This window comes from Danio rerio, chromosome 23, assembly GCF_052040795.2.
Source record: "Danio rerio strain M-AB ecotype USA chromosome 23, GRCz13ab, whole genome shotgun sequence".
Lineage (NCBI taxonomy): Eukaryota > Metazoa > Chordata > Actinopteri > Cypriniformes > Danionidae > Danio > Danio rerio.
Genome location: NC_141043.1, coordinates 11,397,168 through 11,423,897, shown reverse-complemented (window position 1 = coordinate 11,423,897; position 26,730 = coordinate 11,397,168). Strand labels below are relative to the sequence as shown.

At 37.2% G+C, this 26,730-nt stretch overlaps 1 protein-coding gene across 2 annotated transcripts in view; it reads left to right on the top strand.

Moving 5' to 3' along the window:
* cntn3a.2 (contactin 3a, tandem duplicate 2) overlaps window positions 1-26,730 on the top strand; it is a 220,622-nt gene that overhangs the window by 69,992 nt on the left and 123,900 nt on the right. For both annotated transcript variants that reach the window (XM_087306662.1, XM_087306663.1), the window contains exon 4: window positions 25,986-26,161. In XM_087306662.1, coding sequence (XP_087162788.1) covers window positions 25,986-26,161 — 176 coding nt within the window. The remainder of the gene's footprint in view (window positions 1-25,985; window positions 26,162-26,730) is intronic.

Here is a 26,730-nt window from a genome sequence, read left to right as displayed (position 1 = left end):
AAAACTGCAATATTTACACCGACTTCATGCTGGCAGAGCTCAGTGAATGCAATGACACATGCATGCATCAATTAAACATGTGGCACACGTTACAGTATGTGCCATGCATCATTCTATTTAAACCAGATCTGTTGAATGCAGGTGTGTGCATCTTTTATTTAAAAGCATAATTTGAATAGCGGGTCGAAAACATGCTTGATTTATGAAGAATATAGCTGATCAGCTCAAATGTTCTTTTTTAAGACTTCTACAAAGATATTCTGAGGTCTTGGGTTACTATGCTGTTGGTTGCTAGCAGGCATTTTTGTCTCCTCCTAACCAGACACGATAAGATTCCAGCCACAAGTGATTTGTCTGTTCACAATAGATGGGACACTGATAGAAAGTGCAACAAAATCAGTCCCAAATCACAGCCAGATGGAAGAACGTGTCGATTTCATGGACAAATTTAAACTAAACTTATCTTAGAATTAATTAAATATGTATTTTTAACAAGATTAAAAATAAATTTTGACAAACTGATATTTGCCTATCATTTATTTTTAACATCTGTTTAAGAGGGTGACGCAGTGGTGCAGTAGGTAGTGCTGTCGTCTCACAGCAAGAAGGTCACTGGTTCTAGCCCTGGCTGTGTCAGTTGGAGTTTATGTGTGGAGTTTATATATTTATATACACACACACACACACACACACACACACACACACACACACACACACACACACGCACATAAATATTTCTTTTTTTTTTCTTTAGTTATTTTTTGTTAAAGAGGCTAAAACACATTTATATTGGCTTGTTTAAACAAATAAAATCAGTTAATTACTGATTAATATAAATAGTGAGACTTGAGGGTATTTTTTTATTTTTTTTGCATTATAAGTTTTTTGGTTTTGGGGGTCTCCAACAACAAGCTAATATACATTCAAGGTCAAAAAACACTTTCATTGGCTTATAATATGCATTTATTTTTACGTAATTACCCCAACAAATCCCATATGATTCGTTCAGCGATTTATTTGTTCTCAAACATCTCCTTAGTGCGAAGCTAATCTGCCCTGATTGGTCCCATGACCCAGTCTGTTGTGATTGGTTGACTGTTTTCAGCGTGACACAGAGAGAAACGCCCACCACGGCTTATCAACATTGTTGAAGTAGTTAGAGTGCAGAACATATGTGTGAGCCCAATGCAGGAATATCTCCAGTATATTGCTCTGTTCTTAACCATGACACACATTCAGTATTAATCCACACAGTGGCAAAAGCTAAACTATTTTGAAACTTGACCGCTGCACGTGTGTTGGAACAGCTGATGGTGGCCATAGCAATGACGAAACAAGCTCTGACAAAGTCCTACACATCAATAGTCTTTTCTGATCCTTCCTTTAACAAACGGCTGACGAATGCTCTGTTGTAAGCGTATAGATTGCTGAAGCAATAGTCAGAAAAAGGATGGGAACACAGCACAAGGCTGGGGCGATAATGCTGAGGTATTCATTCATTCATTCATGCATTTTCTTTTCGGTTTAGTCTCTTTATTAATCCAGGGTCGCCACAACGCAATGAACCACCAATTTATCCAGCACATTTTTACACAGAGATTGCCCTTCCAGCTGCAACCCATCTCTGGGAAACACACACACACACACAGTCATTCACACTCATACACATTTAGCTTACACAATTCACCTGTACTGCATGTCTTTGGACTGTGGGGGAAACCGGAGCACCCGGAGGAAACCCATGCAAACGCAAGGAGAACATGCAAACTTTACACAGAAACACCAGCTGACCCAGCTGAGGCTCAAACCAGTGAGCTTCTTGCTGTGAGGCACAGCTATACCTACTGCAACACTGCGTCGCCAATGCTGAGGCATTTTTCAACTTCAACCACTGACTCTTGACAGCCTCATCTCTGGGTAGGGAAAGTAACACTAGCTTACCCTCGAACTTCAGAGCACAGCATCTTCGTGACATGATTCAACCAGAATCATCTACAGTGTTTGTTTTTCTCTTTTTCTTTCTACAGTAATTGTGGGCATGGCTGGGGTTTCAATTTTCCTGGGTCTGTGCACGCAGCAAAACGGCGGGGCTTGAGTTCCATGTCGACGTCACGCCATCATGGCTAAAGATTCTTTACCCCGATGATTCATTTGAACCACTCTGAGTCAACTCTTTTATAGATGAATTAATAGTTTTAAACATGGCTGACTTTTAGATTTAAGCCTTAGCTGGAGATTTCACTTCACTTGAAGCTGTGTTACACACAGCATGCAGTCATTTTCAAAAATCTATAATAGGGGCTCTTTAAATATTTTTTATTTCCTTGGATTATTGCCAACATCTTCAAATTCACATGCATTTGAAGGAAAATATGCTAAATAGTGATGAAAACACATCAACGTTAAAGTCATTCGAACGTTCTATTATCGAAGTAATGTTCTCTGTTATCAGGCATTATGTGTATTTGATATTTAGAATGATTTTCAAATTTTAAAAAAGCCCTTTTATAGTCTCTTTGAATCAGTTTTTTTAATGAGTGAAATGCATACAGCACAGTCCAGTTCCCCGGTGAATGATCTATTCTATTGAATGGGTTCGTCCGAATGAGTTGAGCACATCCACAAGTTTTCAACTAATCACTAAAGCTACTGACAGGTTGACAGTATGCGGGGAAAGAAACACAGTTTGTCAATAGCATTTAATAAATATTAATGAATGTTTAAGATTAATAAGCCTATTATTGGATTGCATTTGTGCAACCTCAAACAAGCAAATAAATTAAGCTTCTCTAAACAAAAGAGATTACAGAGTACACCTCGTACAGATTTTAGATTTTTTATTATTATTTTTTTTCATTTAATAACACTAAAGGTGGCTTGGTGGCACAGTAGGTAGCACTGTCGCCTCACAGCAAGGTCACTGGTTTGAGCACTGGCTGGATCAATTGGCATTTCTGTGTGGAGTTTGCATGTTCTCCCCTTGTTCACATGGGTTTCCTCCGGGGGCTTCAGTTTCCCCAACAGTTCAAAGGCATGTGGTGAATGTGAATTGGGTTACCAAAATTAACCTTAGTGTATGAGTATGTGGATGTGAGAGTGTATGGGTGTTTTCCAGTACTGGGTTGTGACTAGAAGGTCATGCGCTGCACAAAACATAGGAATAAGTGGTGGTTCTGATAAATAAGTGAACCCTGATAAATAAGTGACTAAGCTAAAAGAGAATGAATGATTCTTGAATGATCCGATTCTTTCAACATTTTTTACCGATTTGAATCGACACATACTGCATTTGAACTGATTTTCAACCGGCTCATGTTGAATCGTTACATCCCTAACAATAATATGACTAAGGTGTTTACATGTGTTTTTGAAATGTTCATTTTTGACTTCATTTCCACTGCAGGTTTTGACGGTCAATTCTGATTTTGTGACTGTATCCGATTTTTTTATGACCTGCTTATTGACCTAAAATGCGGAAGTGCGCCTGTTTTTGCGATTGTCTTAGAACTTCAGATTCAGTCGCCTATGGGAGAAATGACTATGAATAATAAACGGCAAAAACGGTCAAACTACTTGCTCTACAAAGAAATGTTTGCATGACTATACAGACCAAGTAGAATAATATAATAAGAAAAAATCAAATTGCAACATCAAGCAGCATAACGAGCAGTTGTTAACATCAAAAAATTAATGGAAGTGAATGTGACCGGAAGTCACGAGACAAAAAGATTCAAATTGCAGCGCCCGCTCGACAGCTGAGAATAAGGTGAATAGAGCTGCGCGATTCTGGCTAAAATGAGAATCTCAATTTTTTTTTGCTTAAAATAAAGATCACGATTCTGTAGATGTAAAATAAAGGTATGGTAAAAACAAACATATGGCACAACATCGATAATAATGTGTAGGTCTACTGGTTTCTATAAATACCCTAATTCTATTCTATTTATAATTATGATATTGAATTATTATGTTTGAGATATATGCTTTCAATCTGTCATATTAGACAAATTTATTCATGGGTAAAATCAGACATTTGCCATTATCAGATTATATTCAACATTATTTAGGCTAGAGTAGTTATACTGACACTCTAAACATTTATTTTCATGCACAACTGTGGGTTCGCTATGAAAGAAAAAACATATCAAATGCTTGTCGTAATCATAACTCTAAAATGCGATTTGATCATTTAAATGATGTGCACACTTTCGGTTTAATTTTGACTGCTATTCATACTACCCGCACGGCTCCCAAACGATCACGCTGTGCCATAAACTGAATATTATTTACAACTGTATTACCTGTTACTCGCAAAATATGCAGGTTCTGTTCCCTAAAGTACACGTGCACGCCTTCTCTGCTCACGGTCAGCAGCTCACGTCACGTGTGACGCGAAAACATCATTTTATGAAAACAAAAATGACATTTTTTGGTGAACTATACCTTATAAATACAGTATGTGACTCATTCAACATCATTTGGAGGTGTCAATGTCACTGAGCAACGTATGTGAAACAATGAAAAACCTTGTGCCTTTTCTTCTCTCCTGAACTTGAAAATATGATTGACAGAATGGTAAAATGCAGAAATAAGATCGTCTGGGGGGTCGAATTGAGATTACGATCTTTTAACGATTAGATGTGCTGCTCTACCTGCTTATATCATCTTTTAAAAGTTATTCGTATCCGATCGTCTGCATTTACACATCACACGGCAAAGGCGCAATGATCAGGAAAAAAAAGGGCGGGTGCTGACTAACTGATAATTGAATAATTACAGCGTTACAGCTGATGTTTAAAGAATGCTTATTTCTCTCTTCCTGTATGTTATCTGTTCGCAGCTTTTGTCTAGCTGTTTTACTATAGTTTATGACAGAAAGGTTCTCATTTTTCCATTTTCTTTTTATTTAGGCTTTTTTTTAACCTTTAGGTTAATGTAATGTCCATGGCGTGATTTATACACGTGATGTATGCACTAGTTTTATATTAGTTTATATTGGTTACGTGGTGGACATTGCATTCTCTCGTTGTCGTTAACATGCTTAAATACCTGTGCTATATGACAATATGAAAGCTGTTTAAGTCCTCGTGTATGAGATTTACGGTTTGGTACTCTCTTCTGAAAAGAAGTGTCAGACTTGACATCATTTGCTCCAGTTTGACGCGCAACTCGCATTGATCTACCTGCAGACACGAGAACTCAGATCCATTCATATTGGATAAATTTTCCACATATGAACACAAGGGAGAAAAAAAAATTGGAATTGAGTCGCTTGAACAGCGCAGTGTAAATGCTGCCTTCATGTTCCCGTTTTATAACTTGAGGCTGATTTATACTTCTGTGTCAAGTGAATGTGTATGCTCCGTGGCAGCATTCGCGCGGTCACATAGCCCTCGCCCTGGCTGACACCGATGCTCACAGGCACATCTCAAAGAATGTAACTACACGTTGCAATGATGCCTAGCTCAAGCTCTGTGATTGGTCGGCTTGATAGCTGTGACGATTGTGGGCAGTGCTGAGAGCCCAATGGAGCAATTGACGAGTCCCGTCAAGTAGCTCCAGATGGAAGCATTTTTTTTAGTTTATCTTATGAATAAAGTTGTTGCATGTCCGCCACTTCCTGCCTCACAATGAGGGAGTTTTAGCTTGTACGTTAAGATAGCATTCAGAAAAAATAACACTCATGAATAAACTCAATGCAGAAAACCAGAAAAACCTACTGCCAGCTGGCATTTCGGAAGTACAATTGCAGAGCAACACAAACAGCACGCAGACTGTAAATGCACAACTACGCACAAGGCAGGTGCCGTGGGTCATGCCGATCTCTCAAAACAGAAGTATAAACCAGCCATAGTTTCATTAATTCCATTACATCACCTTTGTAATTTTGCGACAAGTTCAACTGCAGTTTCTTACACTGTACATGCAAACAAATTTTGGTGGATACAAATCCTTAAGGCCAATGATTCCATTTCATTCACTACTCTTCATTCATGCCTCCACGATAAACTCAGTGGTTCCGTATGAGAGTATGCAATAAGGACAGGTGGAAAAATTCTTAGAATATTCATTGACTACATTTATATGGAAATCAGTAATCTAATTATTTGCCTTAATATAAATAATACAATAATAATATTAAAATGCTTACGTGAGTTGCTTTTTTGTATATCCCTTTCATGATCCCGTTTTACATGTCACAGCACATCATTTGATTAAAGGGCCATGAAACCCCCTCGTTTCAGCAGGGTGTTTTCACACCTCTACATTGGAAAAAGTCAGAAAAGTGGGCGTGTCCAGCTCTGTTTAGAGGGGAGTGTCGGAGGAAGAAAAGAGGCTTGGTGTGGGAATGTCTATTTGGGCGCGCTGAATTTCAGAGTCAAAACACACAACCACAGCGGACAAAGTGACTGTGTTTACATGGACATCTGTAGTCGAATTATTTGCCAAATTATTAAATGGTGGACTTTAACTGCAGTTTGGCTCTTTCAATCAGGGAATTCATTCATGTCCCTCGCGACAAACGTGATATTTGATTCGAGGAACTGCTCTAAGCGTGTATTTTTCATGCAATGTTTGATACCGCACAGCGAATGAGAGAAAAATAACTCAGCATTTCCCGGAAACTTAGATGCACACGGCAGGTAGCGTCAGAAAGCCGCGTGTGTTATTCCGGTCACAAAGTCCAACACGAGGTTATAGTTTGGTTGTAGTGCTAACTTGTTTACACTCGGTGCAATAGTTTGTTTGATACGAAAATAATACGAACTGAATAAACGAAGAGCACTGGTCGCTCACTTACCAAATCTGTAGAGACATGACAATCACCAGCAACTAGAGCCGCGTCTTTATTTTGAGGAGACTACAAGCGAATCCGGATCTCAGCGTTTGCAGATGAGAACAGCACTCAGGTAAACAATAATCCTCCTTAGACACGCAAGTTATTGTTGTCGAGCGTCGCGTACACTGTTAATCCACACGTGACTCCAGCTGAGCTCTCACAGAGAGAAAATGAAAACAAAACTTAACGGCAGCAAACTATAAAAGCAACAATTCACGCTTGTTTTGCCAACACAACGTGGCGTCTCTGCCGTCTAAACACTATGACAGTAATGAATATTAATAAAGTTGCACAATAGAGCGCGCTGATTGGTTTGAACCAAGCCTTACTCATGCATTAATGCATCACACTGTAAGACGTAATAAGACACACTCTGGCACAGATGCCCAGTCTGCACGCTGGAATACACGCTATTATGTCATGGCCGTGACGCAGCTTCAAAAATTCGTTTTAAACCGGAAGTACAAATTTGCTTGAAATAACGCAAAAACAACCAATTTACACTTTTTAGTGAAAAATAGGTGTGCTAATAGTGTTTTTAGCAGTGTGGGACACATATACGACATATACGTCAACAGCTCAAAACATATGTTTTGGTGTTTCGTGACCCTTTAACATAATTGTGTCACCACGCTATCCACATTTCCTCCGGAGTTTCATGTATTTTTGGATATTTCATTTCTAATTTGTTAGCTTTAACTGCAGTTTGGCACTTTCACTTTCATTCAGGAACATTTCATGCATGCCCCTGTGACAAACAAGATGTTGGATGCAATGTTGTTTTAATAGAATTTGACACCTGATGCAGGTGGGTGTGGACCTTCATTGGCTCAGTAGGTGCAGAGAATAGTGTCAAACAGCCATCTGTGTATAGACTTTCCTGTCGCAAAATGCGTCGAAAATCGGACACGACGGTAATAGCATGATTAGGTGTTTACATGTGTGTACTGCACAATAATGCGACTAAAATCAGCATACTCCACATGTCTTAATATGATTTCTCTTCGGTTCGACTATGACCTTACCTTATGACGGATAAAAATAATTAAAAAATTGCTGTTTACATGGTAGACTTTTAATCAGAGTCTTAATCATTTTTAAATCTGAGTATTGGTGTCCATGTAAGCATACTCGTTTTTTCTCACTCGCACAAAAAAAAATTTGCTCTCAATCTCATTTGTTTGTCATTAAATGCCTAACAACTGCCGTGTGTGCATCCTTTCACAAAATGTAACGAAAAGTACCACAAAACGGTAATAGTTTCATTAAGGTGTTTGTACTGTATTTCAATAATGCAATTAAATGTCTAATTGGATTTCTGTTTAATTTGATTATGACATTCGTGGGAATGAGGTCATTAAAAATCACTGTTTAAATTTACATAATAGATTTTTAATCTATTATCTATTTTTAATCTATTTTAATCTATTTAATCTATTTTTAATCTATTAGTTTAGTCTTAATCATATTAAAACCAGAATATTGATGTCCATGTAAACATACTCATTGTCAAGTCAAGGGATCTTTTGGATCTTTGTAAATCTGCAACTCTATGCGGAAAAGTGCTTTTGTCTCTGCAGATTGCTATATATGACATACACTGGAATTTACTTTGACGTAGCCTTTTAGTGGGAATCCGTAAGAATCTCTTTTCAGGTAATTTGAGATATCTAAAAGACCCAAATCTTTGATCATCATCCGGAACGGCTGCTGTGCCCATCTCTGTTAAGGAGCAGATTTCATCCCACTCATTGAAAGCACATGGGTGATGTTTAGCTGCACTGTACTCTTTGTAGGCCCTCGTGCGTTCTTCACTTTCTTCTAATCATCTTTTTGCTCTTTCTCTTGCTGAGCCGAGCATCACGCAGAGCGGTTCCTGAGCCTTAACCTGAACACCTCTCTTGATGTGCAAATAGGACTGAAGCACTTCTTCTCCGGGCTCTATACTGCTATTGAACAGGGAAGCTGAGTTGTCAGCGCTCTAGAATAAATTGCCCGGCTACAACTGTGAGGTTCATAAAAACTGAAGCTAGATGCACTTTTAAATTACTCATCCGATATCTCACCGGCCGGTGCTTGAACGCTGTAGCACTAGCTCCCCAAACTGTCAAAATATCATTTTTTCCTCCCATGTTTTCTGATGCTATGGTAAAAAAAATTAAATAGTGATAAAGTAGATTCAAAGAATAAAGATTTGACAAACTTGATCAAATCCCAGTGCTTAGTGGCAACGTGAGGTATCAGCAGTGAATTGGCTTGCTTTAATCCGTGCAATTTCTTCAATGAACTGTGATTGCAGACCAAAAAATATCATCTTTTTGAAGTGAGTCGGTGCGCAGAGCTGAAATGAAGCGAGTGCTAAAAAGATTTGCGCGAACGACAAGGTAATTGCTTGAAAGAATACATCAAACCCTGCGTTCAAAACATCCTGTCTTTCAAAGTTGTATTAGAGATCCCAAATTCCTGTCCTGCTGAGGCTTGCATGAGAAATGAGGTCTGCTAATGCATCCTTCCTCGCTGAATACAGATACGGCTGAATGCCGCAGAAAGACCAAATGATTGTTTTGACTTCAAGCATTAAGAAAAAAGGTCATTGTGCATAATTTTGGTAGACTTTAGTGAAAATAATCTTTTTAAAATGTATATTTCAGCGTTTTTTTTTTTTTTTTGTATACATTTTCAGGATATTCCTGGATCACTTGAGCCATCATTTTGGTGTAATTAGCATTTGTGCCTTTTATAAAATAGCTTGTGATAATAATTAGCAGTTAGTGTGTGTGGTGATAATGGGTGATTTGGTGCATGGGCATTTTGCTTGTTTTTTTTTTGTGGTTCATTGATTGTGAAATCTGAATGCATTAAACATTTTATGTGTATTTTTATGCAACTGTATATGTAGCCAGAATTTATTCTATAGTGAAAATGTGAAACTAAATGCAAACAGCTGTAACAGTGGTTTTATTAACAGGTGTTATAATTGCTAACAATGTTGCCATTGTGAATTGCTGGAGAACAGTCCTCATTCATTAGGACTGCATGTTCCTCCATGCCCTGCAGTCACACACCAGTTTCGGTTCACCTTCTGATTTCACACAGCTGTTGACTATCAAGACTATCAAGTTGAGTCAAATGCATACAGCACAGTTGTGTAGTCCAGTTCCAGTTGTGTAGTGTCTTCTACAATGTCAGGAGCATAGAATCTTCATCCAGTAACTGCATCTGGTCTCAGTTAAATTAGACTTTTTAATCCATTCATGAATAAATAGTAAATATTCAATATGTAATTCAACCATACCCTTGCCATACCCCCCCCCCCCCCAATAAAAAAAAAAAAAAACTACATGACCTTCACATGTCCAATCACATCTCAAAATCAACTGTGAATTATGTGAAATTTATTTGAAACATATTTTCCCTTTAAGGGTAGTGCATAGCATTTATGTTGATGGACTCTTGATTTGGTTCTAGTTGGAGACTGCTTATGCCCTTCCTTGTCAGTCATTTAGTCTCTAAACTGTGTATGGCGTTGCTCTTATGAAAATATATCAATACAAAAAAAAGTGTGGTAGACATTTAATGGAGAAAATGGGGGAAAATACTCATTTCTTTCATCAGAAGTAAATGCATACTCCGCATTGCTATCTCTCTGAATACTTTTTATTAATCTTTTTTTATTATTCTTTTTTGAGACAGTACAGAACTAAAAATTAGAGAAAAAAAAAACAGGCTCATTGATACGTACCCCAGAATACATTTCTTTACAGTGCAAAATACGTCAGAGGAGATTCGTTGTTTTCAGGTTTTGTTTTTGAGATTTCACCAGATGCTGCTGTGTATGCTTTTTCGGATCTCAAATTTCTCTCGCGAGTGCTGTTCTCCCATAAATCCAACAGAGGCTGCTGTCGACTCACTGACTGGCTGACTGAACAACCGTCCATTCCCCCGCCCCCCTTCTCTATACCCAACCTATAGTGTTTTCAAAAGCAACAACTGACCCTTCCCCAAGCACAACTGACAATGTTTTCAAAAGCATTTTTAGAAAAAGAAAAGCCCTAACGGCCGCCTGATTTTTAGCACGTTTTTAGATCTTACCAAATTTTCATCGTGTTATTTACTTGTTTATTTTATATTCTTGTCCTATATTTTTGCTTTCTGGAATAGTACTTCACTGGACTCGAACCCTGTTGTCACGGTCAACTCCAACTCTGCATCTTGTACATGGCGAGCTACTGGACAAACTGGTAACAGCCATAAAAGCTGTCCATACGGAGGTAAATATTTCTTCTGGTAGCGCTAATAAAAGCAGAAGTCGGCGGCGGCTTCATACTGCACCACATCATTCATTTAAAAGATGTAATGCACCCATGCGTAGCTCTGGCTACATAATTTGCGCTCTCCAGAAATGCATATGGGGGTACATTTTCACAATTAACCTGTGTTGCAATATTTAAATCACACTTTACAATAACTTTTATTTAAAGCAATTACTAATACGGAATAAAAACAAAGTCTCTTAAGGGCAAGGCATTTCACTTAGCAGCCATTTTTGAAACACCTCTGGGGCAGTATGCTTGGACATTCTGTCTGAATGAGGAAGTATAAAATTCTTCAAAATGGCTTGTCAAGCTGGCGATTCAATTTAAACATTTAAATCACACAAAATCTGCAGAGATTTATGTCTGGTTTGATCCCCTCCCCCAGAGGATCATCAGTCTATAGCAATTGCTGATTGTCTCATGTACTAGAAGGTGGAGCTTCATTCGCCATATTGACCATTTCACTTTACCCCATTCAAAACTATACGAGTGACACGTCTTGTGTATTCTATAGTCTTTGTGTCACGATCGGGGTTTGGGGAAAAATGAGCCAGGACCCAAGTACAGATTGAATTTCAAACACAAAGTCATTTTTTATTATTAAATAATTTATAAATATTAATCTCCTAGATTAGACTCCTGGGCTGCGTCCAAAACCGCCTACTACTCAGTAGGTACTGCATCTGAATTTAAACGTACTATTCAGCCATTAGAAAATTATAATTATAATTATATTTTGTCATGGTCACATCACCTACCTGCATCAGTTGCTACTCTCAGTTGATGCGCACTTCAGAATCTCGTCTGAAGTAGTAGGTCATCCGGGTACTTCTCGCATACTGATTTTCGAATTCTATGAATTTGGACATACTACTCTGCTCACATACTGATTTTAGTATGAAAGTATGCGGTTTCCCTGGTCATTGGTGTGTGCGACTGATTGTACGTATGCTTGTGTGAACACCCATTCTACTCTGCCTCTGATTGGCAAACAATGAAAATGTACTCTCTCTAAGCCAATTATCACGTTCTCAGTTACACCACATTCCCAAACACACCAATCATCATCACTGGTTGGTTATGTGTCCCGTCTACATCCCGAACACACACACACACATACGTACCCCAGAGAACGAAAGGTCATATGGCTGAGAGAGATGCTGCTCGCATGAAAATTGCTTCAGTGTTCTCAATTATAGTAATGCACATATTATTGTCAGTAACGGCAACGTGTTGTAATGGGAGAACCAGTATTTCATTTGATTACTTGTTACTGAAAAAAGTATCGCCATTAGTAACACTAATATTATTTATTATATATATTTATATATAATATTATTATATATATATTTATTATTATATATTTATTTATAGCACTGTTATTCCTATTACTGCATGTGAAATATGTGGAACACATGTGAAACACATTTGAAATGCACATGAAACACATTTAAAATGTCAAAACGCCTTTGGAACTTTCACATGAAACATACACGTAACACACAAATACACTGTTCATTTCAATTTTATATGGAGTGTGGGGTGGGGGTATCATTGATATGACTGCCGATGTGAGCTCCAAAGCATTAAGCTCACATAGACATCACCTATATACTATATTACTGCAGATTAACTAGGTTTATATGTATAACTTTAACTGTTAAAAGCTATTAACTACTAGTTAATTAGGTAAAGTTATTAGTAGCTAATAAAGTTATGGTAGCTAATAACCTTAACTTTTCTGATTTTGATTGCAAAGCAATAATGTGCACCTTTTTTAAAGCTGCCATGAAACAATAAATTTTGTGAAAAGTGCTACGGTATATATATAAACTTGAATTGAATTGAACATTTGCTGTAAAGCTAGTGAATGCAGTTCAAATGTGTTCTCTTTTGGTTTTGTTTAGAATCCAGTTTGAAGCATTGCCAGTATTTGGCCCACATTGCTGGCTTTTAAGTGTGCATGTGTGTGTGTGTGGATGCAGAGATTGCTCCCCTGAAACACACATCGGCCGTGACAGCCAGAGACTGGTCTCCAGGGTGGTCCACAGGTGTTGAAGGTCTGAGCACCATGAGGAGAGCGGAGAGATGAGCAGATGAGCCTGGTGCTTTGGAGCCCACACCGGCAGTCATATCAATGATATCCCCACCCCACCCCCCATTCAAAATTGATATGAACAGCAGGGTCGACTCAAGTTCAACCTTAGCCACACTGGAGACTCTACACTTTGCAGAAAAGCCCCGGGGTGAACGTAACCCTACTTCACACCTCTTTTCGCTCGATCTCCGTTTTCTCCTGCTATCACAGCCTGTGCGGATGTGTCACCTTTTTGCTGCTGTGTCAAGTGCCCTTGATCGGGCCTCTCTTGCCTCGCTACTATTTTTACACAAATGAAAACCACTTATTGACGTCGCGCGGCTCTCATTTGAATAACGTTGCAAAGACTTTGCATTAGAAACTAGTTTGAAGCATTGACAGTATCTGGAAACAGCTCATGCCCTTCTTTTTGGTGATTTAACCTCTAAACTGTATTTGGCGTTACTTTTATGAAAAAAAGCTAATGTAATATATAAATAAAATATACATATTTTTTAAATCAATGTGGATGACTCAAATGTGAAAAATTATATCCAGAATAAAAGTTTGTTTTGACATAATATATGTTTTTATTGTTTATATTTATTCTGTATATGATGCACATGCAAAAAAAAAAAAACAATAATACTTTTGTTAATATTTATAATTAATATTTATTTTTAAGTTGTAAATATTTTATATTGTTCGTGTGTATGTGTGTGTGTGTGTGTGTGTGTGTGTGTGTGTGTGTGTGTGTGTGTGTGTGTGTGTGTGTGTGTGTACGTGTTTTTGTGACATATCAGGACACAAATCTGTATAATGGCATGGATATGACACAGGTATTACAAAAAGGAGGTGAAATATGAGGACATTGGTGACGTCCTCATTTCTCAAAAAGCTTATAAATCCTACAGGATGAGTTTAATCAGAGAGTAAAGCTGCACACAGTCTCCTGTGATGGTTGGTTTTAGGGGTAAGGTGGGGTGAGGGCAATGTAATATACAGTTTGAACAGTATAAAATGAATGGAAACCTATGTAATGTACCCACTTTTCACAAAAACAAACGTGTGTGTGTGTGTGTATATTATTGGTGGGTCGTTATCAGCATTAATGTGCTGCGTTAATGCTAGACTCTCATCGTACGATTTAAAAAAATATCGTTGTTAATCTATTCTTAAAGTTGGTTTGGGAGCTGGGTCTATTCTACGCAAGCTGTGATGACTTTCACCTTAATTTTTTAGCGCGGATGTATACCTGACCGGTGAGCCATCTGACCAAAAAGTCCCCTACTGAATCAGATCAGCAGGATGCCTGACTTTAACTGCAGTTTCACTTTAACTAATGAACATTTTATTTATGCCCCATGACAAACTGGGCTATTAGACGCAAATAAGGAGTAAGGACTGGTGAGGGTGTTATGGAATTTAATAACGCACGCCAAATAGAAAGAAAAAAAAAAACTTCTGCGTTTCAATGTATGTGTGTCTATTTGTGTGTGTGTGTGTGTGTGTGTGTGTGTGTGTGTGTGTGTGTGTGTGTGTGTGTGTGTGTGTGTGTGTGTGTGTGTGTGTGTGTGTGTGTGTGTGTGTGCGTGTGTGTGTGTGCTGTCCTTTACTGACAGCCGCATGTGTGGATCTTGTCTGAAAATATGGCGAAAATTCCTACATGACGGCAATAGTTCGATCCCGGTGTTTACTTCAATAATGTCACTTATATATGCTACTCCACGCCTTAATTCAATTTCTGTTTAGTTATGACTTTAGTGGGATTAACATGATCACAAATCACTTATTCGAGCTTATGTAGGCCTAAAATTTAAATTCATGCTTAACTGAACAAACAATTAGTAAACACAAGTACATCTTATTAAACATCATTTATTTTCATCACCAGTTATCATAGTAGAACAGTTTCTCAAGCAGTTTGTGATGCATTTTGAAAACAGGAGATGAGCCCCTCGTCTAATGCGCCACCTGGCTTGAGAAACCCATTCTCAAAGAAATTCTCTCATTATTTGGGTAGCACACATGCTGAATGCCTTCGGCAGAATTCCAATGAGCCATTATAACCTAGATTAACCTAGATTAATTCCAAGATGAATTCCAAGATTAATCTAGATAAAAAATAAATAAATCTATGCCCACCTATAATATAATAATGACTTTGCGGCATTAATCAAGCATTTGCAAAAAGTTAATTAATCATTTCTTAAGCATTAACTTTGTTCATATACATTAATAAGCAGCTTATAAATACAGCTACAGTACAAATGCTTTATTGGCTTACAGTACAAGCATATATTTACCGTACTTAGTAATTGTATTTCCATATTTTGTTAATGATTAATTTTTCTTTAAAAATTAAGTATTTATTTACATTCCAGTGATCAATTTTTACATTGCACATTTTCTGACATATGCAAAGAAATCTTCAATATATTACTAGCTCAGCCATGCACTTGCAGAAGACCCACATCAGTTTTAAATATGAAATCTGAAATACTGTAAGTGGACATATTTAATGTTCATATGTGAACATTCATTTTCTTTCAGCTTAGTCCCCTTATTTATCAGGGGTTGACACACCGAAAAGACCCGCCAATTATTCTGGCATATGTTTTGCACAGCAGATGTCCTTTCAGCTGCAACCCTGTACTGGGAAACACCCATACACTCTCGCATTCACACATGCACTCATACACTATGGCCAATTTTATTTACCCAGTTCACCTATAGTGCATGTCTTTAGACTGTGTGGAAAACCGGAGCACCTGGAGGCAACCCACGTGAACACTGGGAGAACTCCACACTGAAATGGCCTGCCAGGACACGATCCAGTGACCTTGTTGCTGTAGGGTGACAGTGCTAGCCACTGAGCCACCGTGCCATTCTAAATTCAAAACATTTTTATGTGAAACCCATGTAATCACATGACGTATTGTGTACTGTGTGGATGTGTCACCTGTTTGCTGCTGGATGTCAAGTGCCCTTCATTTGGCCCACTTGCTTTGCTACTATATTTACACAAGTGAAAGCTGCTTATTGATGGTGCATGGCTTCCATTTGCATTGCTCACAAAAGGCCTCACATTAGAAGCATTCGATGATTTGAGCGGAGCGAGAAGGCTATTACATTCTGGAGCATTTTGTTCTTGGCCCTTACCTTGATCTGTGCTATGTTCATGACATGTGCAGCTGCTCTTGGAGATAAACATGGCAAAGAGAAAAGATAATAAATATACATGGGTGAAAACGTTAAGGAGCTGTGACTGGAACCAATGCACCGAGTCAAGCGATATATTCCATCATACTTGTTCCATTATGGATGTATGGTTAACATATTGTGCCATCCACTAAAACTGCACTTGACAGCAGATGCGCGTTCTTAAGAATAAATATGTGAATATTTCAGTGGGTGGTGGAAAACAGCTCATGCCCTTCCTTGTCAGTCATTTTCCTTCTAAACTGTGCTTGTTGCTCATGAGTAAAATAAATAAATAGTATGGAATATATAAAATATATATGGGGAAAAGTTTTATTTCTTGAATCAGAAACCGGCATTTCAAACAACACGGGCTTATTGGAAATGTGTGCTTCAGTCTACATTTTTGTGAGATATAAACACACATTGACTGCAGATAAATTGAAGGCTGTGAAGCAATAGATCCTTGCAGATCTATTGCTGGACGTTCTGTCCAGGTTCACAAAAGAAAAAAAATGATGGCTTGACCTGTACATGTAAAAAGGAGAGGTAAATTTTATTCACAGTGCACCATAAAATGTCCAGTGGAAAAAAGTGTATACAGTATGTACGTTAAAGGTGTCTACAAAGGAATCACCTCCCAAACAAACAATGAAGTACCAAAACAACAAATCAAACACCAACAGAAGAAATCAAACACTAAATATATAAATATAAACATAGAAAAATGAGTATCTGTGTTATATGAAAAAGGTAGCTCACGGCTCAACAGTACAGTAGCATGCTCGCTGACTTGGTAAACAAGCAACTGACTGGTAGGGGTGTCAAAATTAATTCTTTCTTTGGTGCACCACGATGCAGATGGGGACAATTCGATATTGGTTCAGTAATAAATCATAACCGGTTATTATGTCCTGACTTCATTTATCTCCTTTCTGCAATGTTGCAGTGGAATACTATGGCGAAGGAGGCAAGAGCGAGTAAATAAACTGCTTCTACTACTTAAAAGGTAGATAATTATGCACAATTCAACTGCTTGTGAGTTTGCTGGAAAGTCTTTCGTTGACACTGAAGACGGCACAGCACAGGAGCCGCTATTTTACTACTAGGGAGAAATGCTGTAAAACTCCATCTCTGCCTCTCTCCCACACTCTTTGGCCATTTGACCCACTGATGTGCTTGTGAGGTAACTTTTGTGTTCACAAAAGTTCACTTGGGATTTGGCGCGGTATGCTTGTTGTGTGATTGCAAAGTGCGTCTGAGCCTGAAACTGAAGACGAGATGTGACTTTAAGGGACTGTTTAAATGGATTTATTAATTATTCTTAATGTTCAATAAATGCAAACTGTTGTAATTTATTAAAGACACAAACCCCTTTTTGCACAACAGCTGCACCTTCAGCAAACCTTCTAATTCCTGCAGCACAAGGACTTTATGATTGTTTATGAGCGTCAAAAGTCGCTGATCTGTTCGGCAAAATATTTGACTGTGTGTCACCGTATCCCAAACGACTAAAATGATATAACTAAAGTAATCTCCATTGTGCTGAGCGCAAGCGATTCTAACTCAACAGCGCATCATCGATGACGTAAGCGTGCCCACTTTCAAATGTAATGTGATTGTGGGCCGTCAGGGGAGAGGGGAGGAGGACAAGAGTGCTTTGCTCCTGTTCAAGGCAACTGTACATAGTGTGAGTATGCCCTAATTGGCTAGAAATTGCAACAGCAGTGGAAAAGAACGAACATTTTTGTTAAAAAGTTTAGAAAAACTTAAGGTATATGTTTGTTTAAATGTTCCACCTTTCATAGAGTTTACACTGATGTACAGTATATATTACAATTTTTTATTTAAAACAATTTTATATTTACAAAACTATTTGTTTTAGTTAGAATTAACCTATGATTTATTTGATAACTGGAAAAGAATATTTCAACCTATCGGTTTACAATATACTGATGCCCTGTTTTATAGGCTTTGTTGGTGATAATGGTCAGGAATGTTGTACCATTTTCCCAGAGATGGGTTGTGGCTGGAAAAATGTGCTGGATAAGTTGGCAGTTCATTCCACTGTGGCGACCCTGAATTAATAAAGGGACTAAGCTGACAAGAAAATGAATGAATGAATGTTGGACCATTATTGCCTTTTAGGCAAACAAGTAGACGGCACAAACTAGCCAGACAGTAATGTGTGAATTGTTGAGTGGGCTAAATAAAAAAATGTCAGTATTTTAGTAAGTGTACTTTTTTTGCTTTTATTCTTTCTATAATAAACATAAATTTGTAGAGCAAACCATGTTCTGATGTCTTTAACATTTTAATAAACTATAATAGGTAGAACTGTCCGAGATATGAACAAAAGCAAATGATGCATCAAAATTGATTTAATGGTTAAAAAAATCTTAATAATCATTAAAATAATTTATTAAAAAATGAGTTTAAAAATCTTGAATGATATTAATGATATGACGTAGTTCCGGAAACTTCCTACTTCTATGTTTATCCTTCTGAGTTTACAGTCAGTTTCCTTTGACCACCCCCTGTTGTTTTAAAGAATATCACAATGACAAACCCGTCAAGTATCAAAGCCTTGTCCGTTTTGTGTGGTGCGCGTGCAGTCATTCGCAGTCCACGACGCGGTGCTAGGCGAAAGTACAAATCAGCCTTAAGTAATGTATTTCAAACTGGCAAATGTAGACAGTGCCCTTTAGTGGATTTGTCATCTGATACTTGCAACATAAGAGCAATGTGTTTACATTTCACAAAAATGTAGCCAAGATTCGCACTAATAGCCTTGCAGTTAGTGTCCCAAGTGTTTGTGGTGACTGAAGTTTGATTCCTGGCTCGTTTTTTTGCTGATTTTTTCCCCCCTTTCTGCCCCATACATTCCTGTCTTGAATCTCTGCTGTCCTGCCTAAATTACCCCTAAGTATATAAAAATGTAGGCTTGTATTTCCTATGAGACTGGTATGATATCAAATGCTTGTTTTTGTTTTGTTTTTCTTTTTGTTTTGTTTTTTGTTGACAAATTTTGCCTTAGAAATGTGCAAACGTGCAAATATGGCATTTAATGCATATGCAATAGAACTTATTATAAATAATTTAAAATAAATATAAATATAAATAAAAATATATAATATAAATAAAATATTGTCATTGTTATTATTCCTATTGTGTGTAACTCATTAACATAAAACATTATTTAAAAGAATGCTTAATTTGATTTAAAATAATGCAAAACCATAAAAGCAGAGAAGCACCTTGCACTTATTTCAGCATCTGTTCTCGGCATGTGCAAGCACAAAGCTGAACCGCAGGAGTTAAACTTGGCTTATTCCCCATCAGACTGAATGACTAGCAAGGCCTCAGGATCCTTGAATGATCTTACATCCTTTGAAAATCTGTCCACATTAATGCATTGGCCTCTGAATTGCATGCTATCATCCAGGGCCTCAGGTGGTCTTAGGTCTTGGGTCTTAATGATAGGCGTAGATGAGGTGTGAGGAAGTGGAATTGATGATACTGTCCAGTGCTAATCACTACACAATAAAGAGAACAGCAAAACGGGATATATTATCCTTCTTTTCGGAACAAGTCTCCAGAAAGTGTCTGAAGTCAGCTCAAAATACCCAATTTTTTGTAGCTTACCAAGTTTGTCCCTGGTTGGTAGAAGCAAAAAAAATGTTCCATCTCTTTACAGTATATGCAAATGAGTTGATGCTTTTTTTTAGAAGGGGACAAACCCTTTACACTACTCTGACAGAAATAACAAAACAAATAAAGAAAAAAAAGAGAAATAAAGTTCATATCAGATTAAGACAATGATGGAGAGGGAGGGGTTACAACTGGCGGGGTCAGGGCGTTGGATGGCAGAGGGTTGTCATGGATGAAAGTGAAGAGGGTTGTGGAGTTGTGGAAGAAAGTAAAAGTGAACAGAGGACGGGGAGTAGGGCAGTTAAGGAGGAGGATAAGTAAGATGAGGTGCCAAATCAGATTTCACAGGTGTCGAATCCGGATATGGCGTGTTCCGGCACAAATTAAGCCCTGTATATAGTGCTTAACATATATGATCTCTCTTTTAAATTAATATTTTCTATCGAAAGCTTTATAATATTATATTTGTACATATACATTAGATTAGTCTGTACTGAAGCCAAATCGAGTTAATCTAACAAAATGACTTTTAATAATGGTCCAAAATTAGTAGCCCACATTTATATAGTTTATATAGTTATTTTTATATGGTTAGATAACCAAAAATGTTGGACCAAATTTCAAGAGAAACAAAAAAATGTAAAAAAAATTGGTTTAAGTTTATATATATATATATATATATATATATATATATATATATATATATATATATATATATATATATATATATATATATCTATATATATATATATATATTAGGGATGTAACGGTATTGTAAATACCGTCATACCGCAATATTAATTTTTTTCGATATTACCGAAGTCGCATGACTCGGTAAAACTATAGGTCTTCTGAGAAAATTTGCTCAGGCGAATGAAGCGAACGGGAGGTAGCGAAAACTACAATCCCCATCATCCCTTGCGGTCTGTTGTCGCTACAGATCCAGTAATGCGGAAATGGAGTGTGCTGCTAGAAGCGGGGATCAAAAAGAGCTGTAAAACTCTAAGGCCCCTTTTACAAGAGTGCGTTTTAGTTTTAAAACGGCGTTGTAGAATGAAAATGATCCGCGTCCACACTCGCGTTTTACCCAGCGTTTCTGAACAGCTCTCCGTCCACACCAAAACGCTGAAAACGCACATCACGTGACCACAGACACTCTCGGGCAAGCGCTCCAGCATTTCTACCCAGATGAGAGCTCTGCTTGTCGGACTGCTCATCAAGCATCTTCCGCTGGATCTAATCTCACTATATTTGCTAAACGAGATATTTCATTCATGTTGTTGTCTTTATCTAACGACATAGGCCAATTCCCTGACTTTGGTCACTGGAATCTATTAAGTTACTTGTTCACGGGTAACATGTTTTGGTTAAGCGCAAAGATAAGTTAATGATTAATCCAGGTACATTGACTGATCGCTTGCCTTTATTTCCTACAATGTATAAACTTATTGTATGTGATACTTTTATAATTGTCGATTATTAAAACTGATATTCAACAAAAGTGAGGGTGCGTTTCGTATTTTCACTGAAATTGAAAGGAGGTAGTTGTTATAGGCTCCGTTTTGTTATAAATATCCTCACAGTGAAGATGACGCTCATATATGCAGCACGGCGCCTCAACATTTCTGCTGTCTGTAAGTTTTCTAATATTAAAAAGGAAATAGGCAGTTCCTTAAATCATGTTTACATTTTATTGTTGAGAAAGTGAAACAACGTAGCCAAGGTGATGTGAATGAAGTTATAAAGTACACTGTTCCCTTTGAAGATTTACGCGTGTCCTCGGTATGTTTTCCATATCAAACTGAGAAGGGGGAGACTGCAGCCTTGATCAAACTTGCGAAGTCTTAACTTACAAGAAGAGGATGCGAGACTGAACTGTGTGTGGGCTACTTAATATTGAGGAAAAGCCCCAATCAGATAGGCGAACGTTTGCAGCCCCGCCTCCGTTTTCAGATGTCTCCGTCTTTCCCCATCCACACTGAGACGGAGCAGCAGGTTTCAGAATGAAAACGGCCTCTCCAGCGTTTTCAAAAAGCTCCGTTTTCGGCGCTCGAGAAATAAGTCATATAAGTCATATCTCTCTTGTCCCAGAAACCTCAGTACCAAATGAGAGGTTTTTTTTCTGTTGCAGGGGACATTGTAAATGCCCAGAGATACCAGCTTTTACCAGATTATATTTATATGATAATTTTCCTTTAAACCCATCTCTATCTAAGTGAGTGAGTGATTAAATGTTGAATGTGATGAGTTTTCAACAATACTAAATTAAAAACTTAAATTTTTTTTTACATGGTTTAATATTTTTTTTGTTAATAAAATTGAAGTTCCTGTTTCAAAGCTTACAGATAGATGGCTAATTTGTATGTCATTGACACTTTTGGCTCTTTTTTGGAGTATTTTCATAAGTTTTGTTTTTTCCTGTAAATGATTCAATAAATACCGTACCGTGACATTCATACCGAGGTATTACCGTACCGTGAAATTCTGATACCGTTACATCCCTAATATATATATATATATATATATATATATATATATATATATATATATATAGCTTCATATTGGGATGCTTTCTGTTTCTTTTTTTTTTTTTTGAGCAACGAAAAAAAATATTATCATAGATATTTTACCCATGATTTACAGAACTGAAGTTAAAACCACTTTACTGGAACAAGCTCTGGTCTCTGTGTGTACAGTCAGAGATGATGTTAGCTTTAGCTATGAAATTACAACACAAAGCATCAGCATTGACCCATTTTTTAGAAACAGACTTTCAGTGGTAAGACAATTTGGTGTAAATGTTTTGTGCAAATTTACTTTGCCTACTTTCTTTGGCACATTTCCTTCAAAAATTAAATTCAACCACAAAGTCCTCAGAGGCTCAGATGTTAGAAGTCTATGGATACTTTTAGGGTGCTTTCACAGCTCTGGTTCGGTTTATAAATGCTATACATGGCTTATAAATGGCTACAGTGTAGGATTTTCAGCCATTTTGGTTTCTTTTCAAAGCACACTGATTGCTCTGGTCCAAACTAGCTACAACAAGTCAAAATACAGTAATTCGACAACATCCACATCACTCGTTGACCAGATGTCCCATTGATTTCCTAAACTGCTTTTCAATTGATCAGAATTAACATGTGTTAATATTTCTATGAAAATCTGGCAGACAACAAGATGCTTGTTAGTATGGAGTGACGAGTGCTCTAACTTAATTGTATCCCTGGTCATCATATGTTTTATAGTTTATATGTGTCACGTCAGACAACCTATACATTTAGAGAATGTTTAGAAAAAGAACGTTTAAAAAATGAGTACACTGCAATTGCCGAAGGGGCATTCACTTGTTTTCAAGCTACCATGTGGCTAAGTTGCTAAAGCTTAGTAAACAAATACTTGACCTTATAGAGTGGAGGAACTATGACGTCAATTTGTATGCAAAAACCCAGAAGCGAGTTAGCATTTTAGCAGTTCCGGTTCACTCGTCTCAAAAGCAATGGGTTTTTTCAATGGGGTTTTAGTTAAATCGCTTAAATAGGGTTCGTGGCTAACACAAATTCAATATACTGTCCCATTTTATTCTATGACATAAAACACATCAGTTACATTACACTCTTGATTTTTTAAATCGGTTATGCTTCTTTAAAAAGATGTATCAAGTTGCTAAATGGGACTACAGGCGGTGTCAGAAATATTATATGTCATTGAGCTAAACTGGTCTGGATTGCTGCTCGCTTACGTTGGGTATTTGGATTTATCTGTTATTTAATTATTTTCGTGAATAGTATTTTATAGTTTGTTGTGTTTTTCTAATTAGGAATTCATATTGTGTGTAGTTAATTCCTTCACTTGTAAAGGCTGTGGAGACTAATTTGTTGATCATTTATTTTAATTAAACAATATTATGAAGATACTGCTTACGTTCGATTAAAAAAAAATACAGACTGTGGCATGCATTTTTTTACAGAAATATTCTGTAGATTGAATTTATGAATGTAAAATGTTAAACAGTAGACTACTGGCAACCACAGCTGCTGGTATATAAAAAAAAATAATAATCAAAACGTGTTTTGTGTTACCATTGTGGAGGATAGTAGCGTCTGTGTTCAAGTCCAAGATGGACTGAGTGCATCTGATGTTATGCTGCATCTTCTTTTGTTTAAAGGTAACTATGTAGTTACTTTCCATGATGACCGTAAATAATATTTTATTAGATATTTTTCAAGACACTTCTACACAACTTTAAGTGACATTTAAAGGCTTAACTAGGTTAATTGGGTTAACTAGGCAAGTTAGGGTAATTAGCTTTAAAAAATATAGCTTAAAGGAGCTAATAATTTTGACCATAAAATGTTTTATTCATCTGAACGCATTTAACTCGGTCAGAACTGCAATATTTACACTTCTCCATAAAATGTAAAGCATATGTGACCTGTATGAGCTGCTTTTCGCTGTAACATTACTTTGTGACATAAAAAGAATATTGAATGTTGTTCTCGATCCATGATGGAACTAGCAGGCATTTGATAGACTTGTTCCTCATGCCTCATTTCAGTCGTCTGTTAAGGCTGTGTGCACGCGAGCGATACACTTATTCAGATAAGTCTTATGATAATACTATGTAGGCACATTTATACATACAGTTTTGAAACTTTTACAACTAACCGTAAAGCAAAACAAAATGTATTTCCCATGTAAAAACGATCCAAAAAGTACGTAGGTCTATGTGTTTTTGCATGTTTATTTGTTTATAATATATAGCGTGGATTATAATATAATAAACAGAGTGATTTACTCTTTGTCATAGACCATATTTTGAAAAAATGAGCTTGAAAAGTTGTCTGTGGGAGGGTGGTGCTGACGTCACAGGTGAGCGCCTCGAAGGCTCTGTAGTCAGTTTACAACCTAATGTTAGCTTTTCAGTTCTTGCGTTTACATTTAAGATTCAAAAGTGCTCAAAGTTGTATTTTCGTGTGAGGATTATCCGGCTGGACAAAACATATAAGTGTTTGTTGTTTAGTGTTTGAACACAGAGCTTATTATTTACCATCTTCTAAAAGCCTATATGGGAAAATCCTATAGGGATTTTATCGAGGGAACCAGTTTTATGCTAGCAGCCGATTAGCCTACAAGGTGACGTCATAGTTTCTCCACTCTATTCCATAATGCACAGCGCAGCTGAAAATGACAGGCAGTTTAGTCCAAAAATGTGCAGTACTTTTTTCAGTTGCGTCTTTTAGAGTTTGATGTTGTCACCACAAACAAAACACTCCAGTGTTCGTTTGAAAACATCTACAAGCATGTCTTGGTACGCTTGTTTGTTCTGCTTCTGGTGGGTATTCGAGTGTGATTGATCCCCTTCATACATCACTACTGGATCAAAAGCTGAGCTGCTCATGTTTTCATAAGCCCACAGAAAAAAAAATGTACTGAAACAAAGTTACTATATTTTCCTTTTTCATGTTTATTGTGTCAGTAGATATAAGGGATCCAATCATAGCACTTAAACAAAAAAAAAGCAGATTTTCATGTAATGTCCAACTTTAACACAAAATTCCATTTGCAAATTATTTAGCTTACATAATATGATGCATTTCCAAGTGAAACAGGATGTTCAACAAGGGAAGGAAAATAGATAAGCTTCCCTGTACAACAATAGAGTCGTATTTCTGTTGTTCAGCTTTAGAAATATGTCTTTTCTCATTGAAATGAATCAGGGATGAAGTGTAATACCACTCTTGAATCGGCTTTGTAATGACACATTGATATTCCGCATGACATTTGTGCATCCAAAACAAAATCAATTCCAAAGGTTATCACGAAAAATCACTCTGAATCTGCGCTTATCACAACACATTGAGCTGCGCGCGCTATTATCTGTCTCTTTGTGTGCCCGTAGGTGGTCTCTGAACGGCACATTGATTAATCTCAGCACTGATTCCCGTCGGCGACTATCCGGGGGGAATTTGGTCATTAGGAGTCTGGACCGGGCCCAGGATGGAGGAATATACCAGTGCACTGCCTTCAACCCACACGGAGCGATTCTCAGCAGAAGAGCTAGCCTTCAGTTTGCATGTGAGTCACTGACTGTGTGTTAGCATGCTATATTAGCGCTGCAGCCACTCGATACAGGGTGACAGGTGTTAGAGTGGATGCTGCCAATACTGGGCCGGCTCAGAGAAATGAGTTATCAACACCTTAACTGAGCTAATGCAAACATGATTATGGCTCCTGCTGGGAACTTAATGATTTTGAAGACAAATTGTTGTGTTGTTTATTGTACTTATGGCTCAAGCACACATATATTTGTTGTGTGTTTGTACAGATGATGAAACATTAATGACTTTGACTTGTGTTTGATGAAAGTGTACGAGGAAATGTGTGTGAATGTGTAATGCTTAACAACTATGAGTACACCCCTCAAAAATATTGCTTTTAAATTATTATTTTCTCTAGAAGGCTTAGAATATTATATTTGTACATATACATTAGATTAGTCAGTACTAAAGCCAAACCTGGAGCTAATCTAACAAAATAATTTATGAAAAGAGTCTTTTATATATTAGAAAAACAAAAATGTTGAACTAAAATTCAAGAAAAGTAAAAATGCATATCATTTTGTTGAAATTTTGTAATTTTTTTCC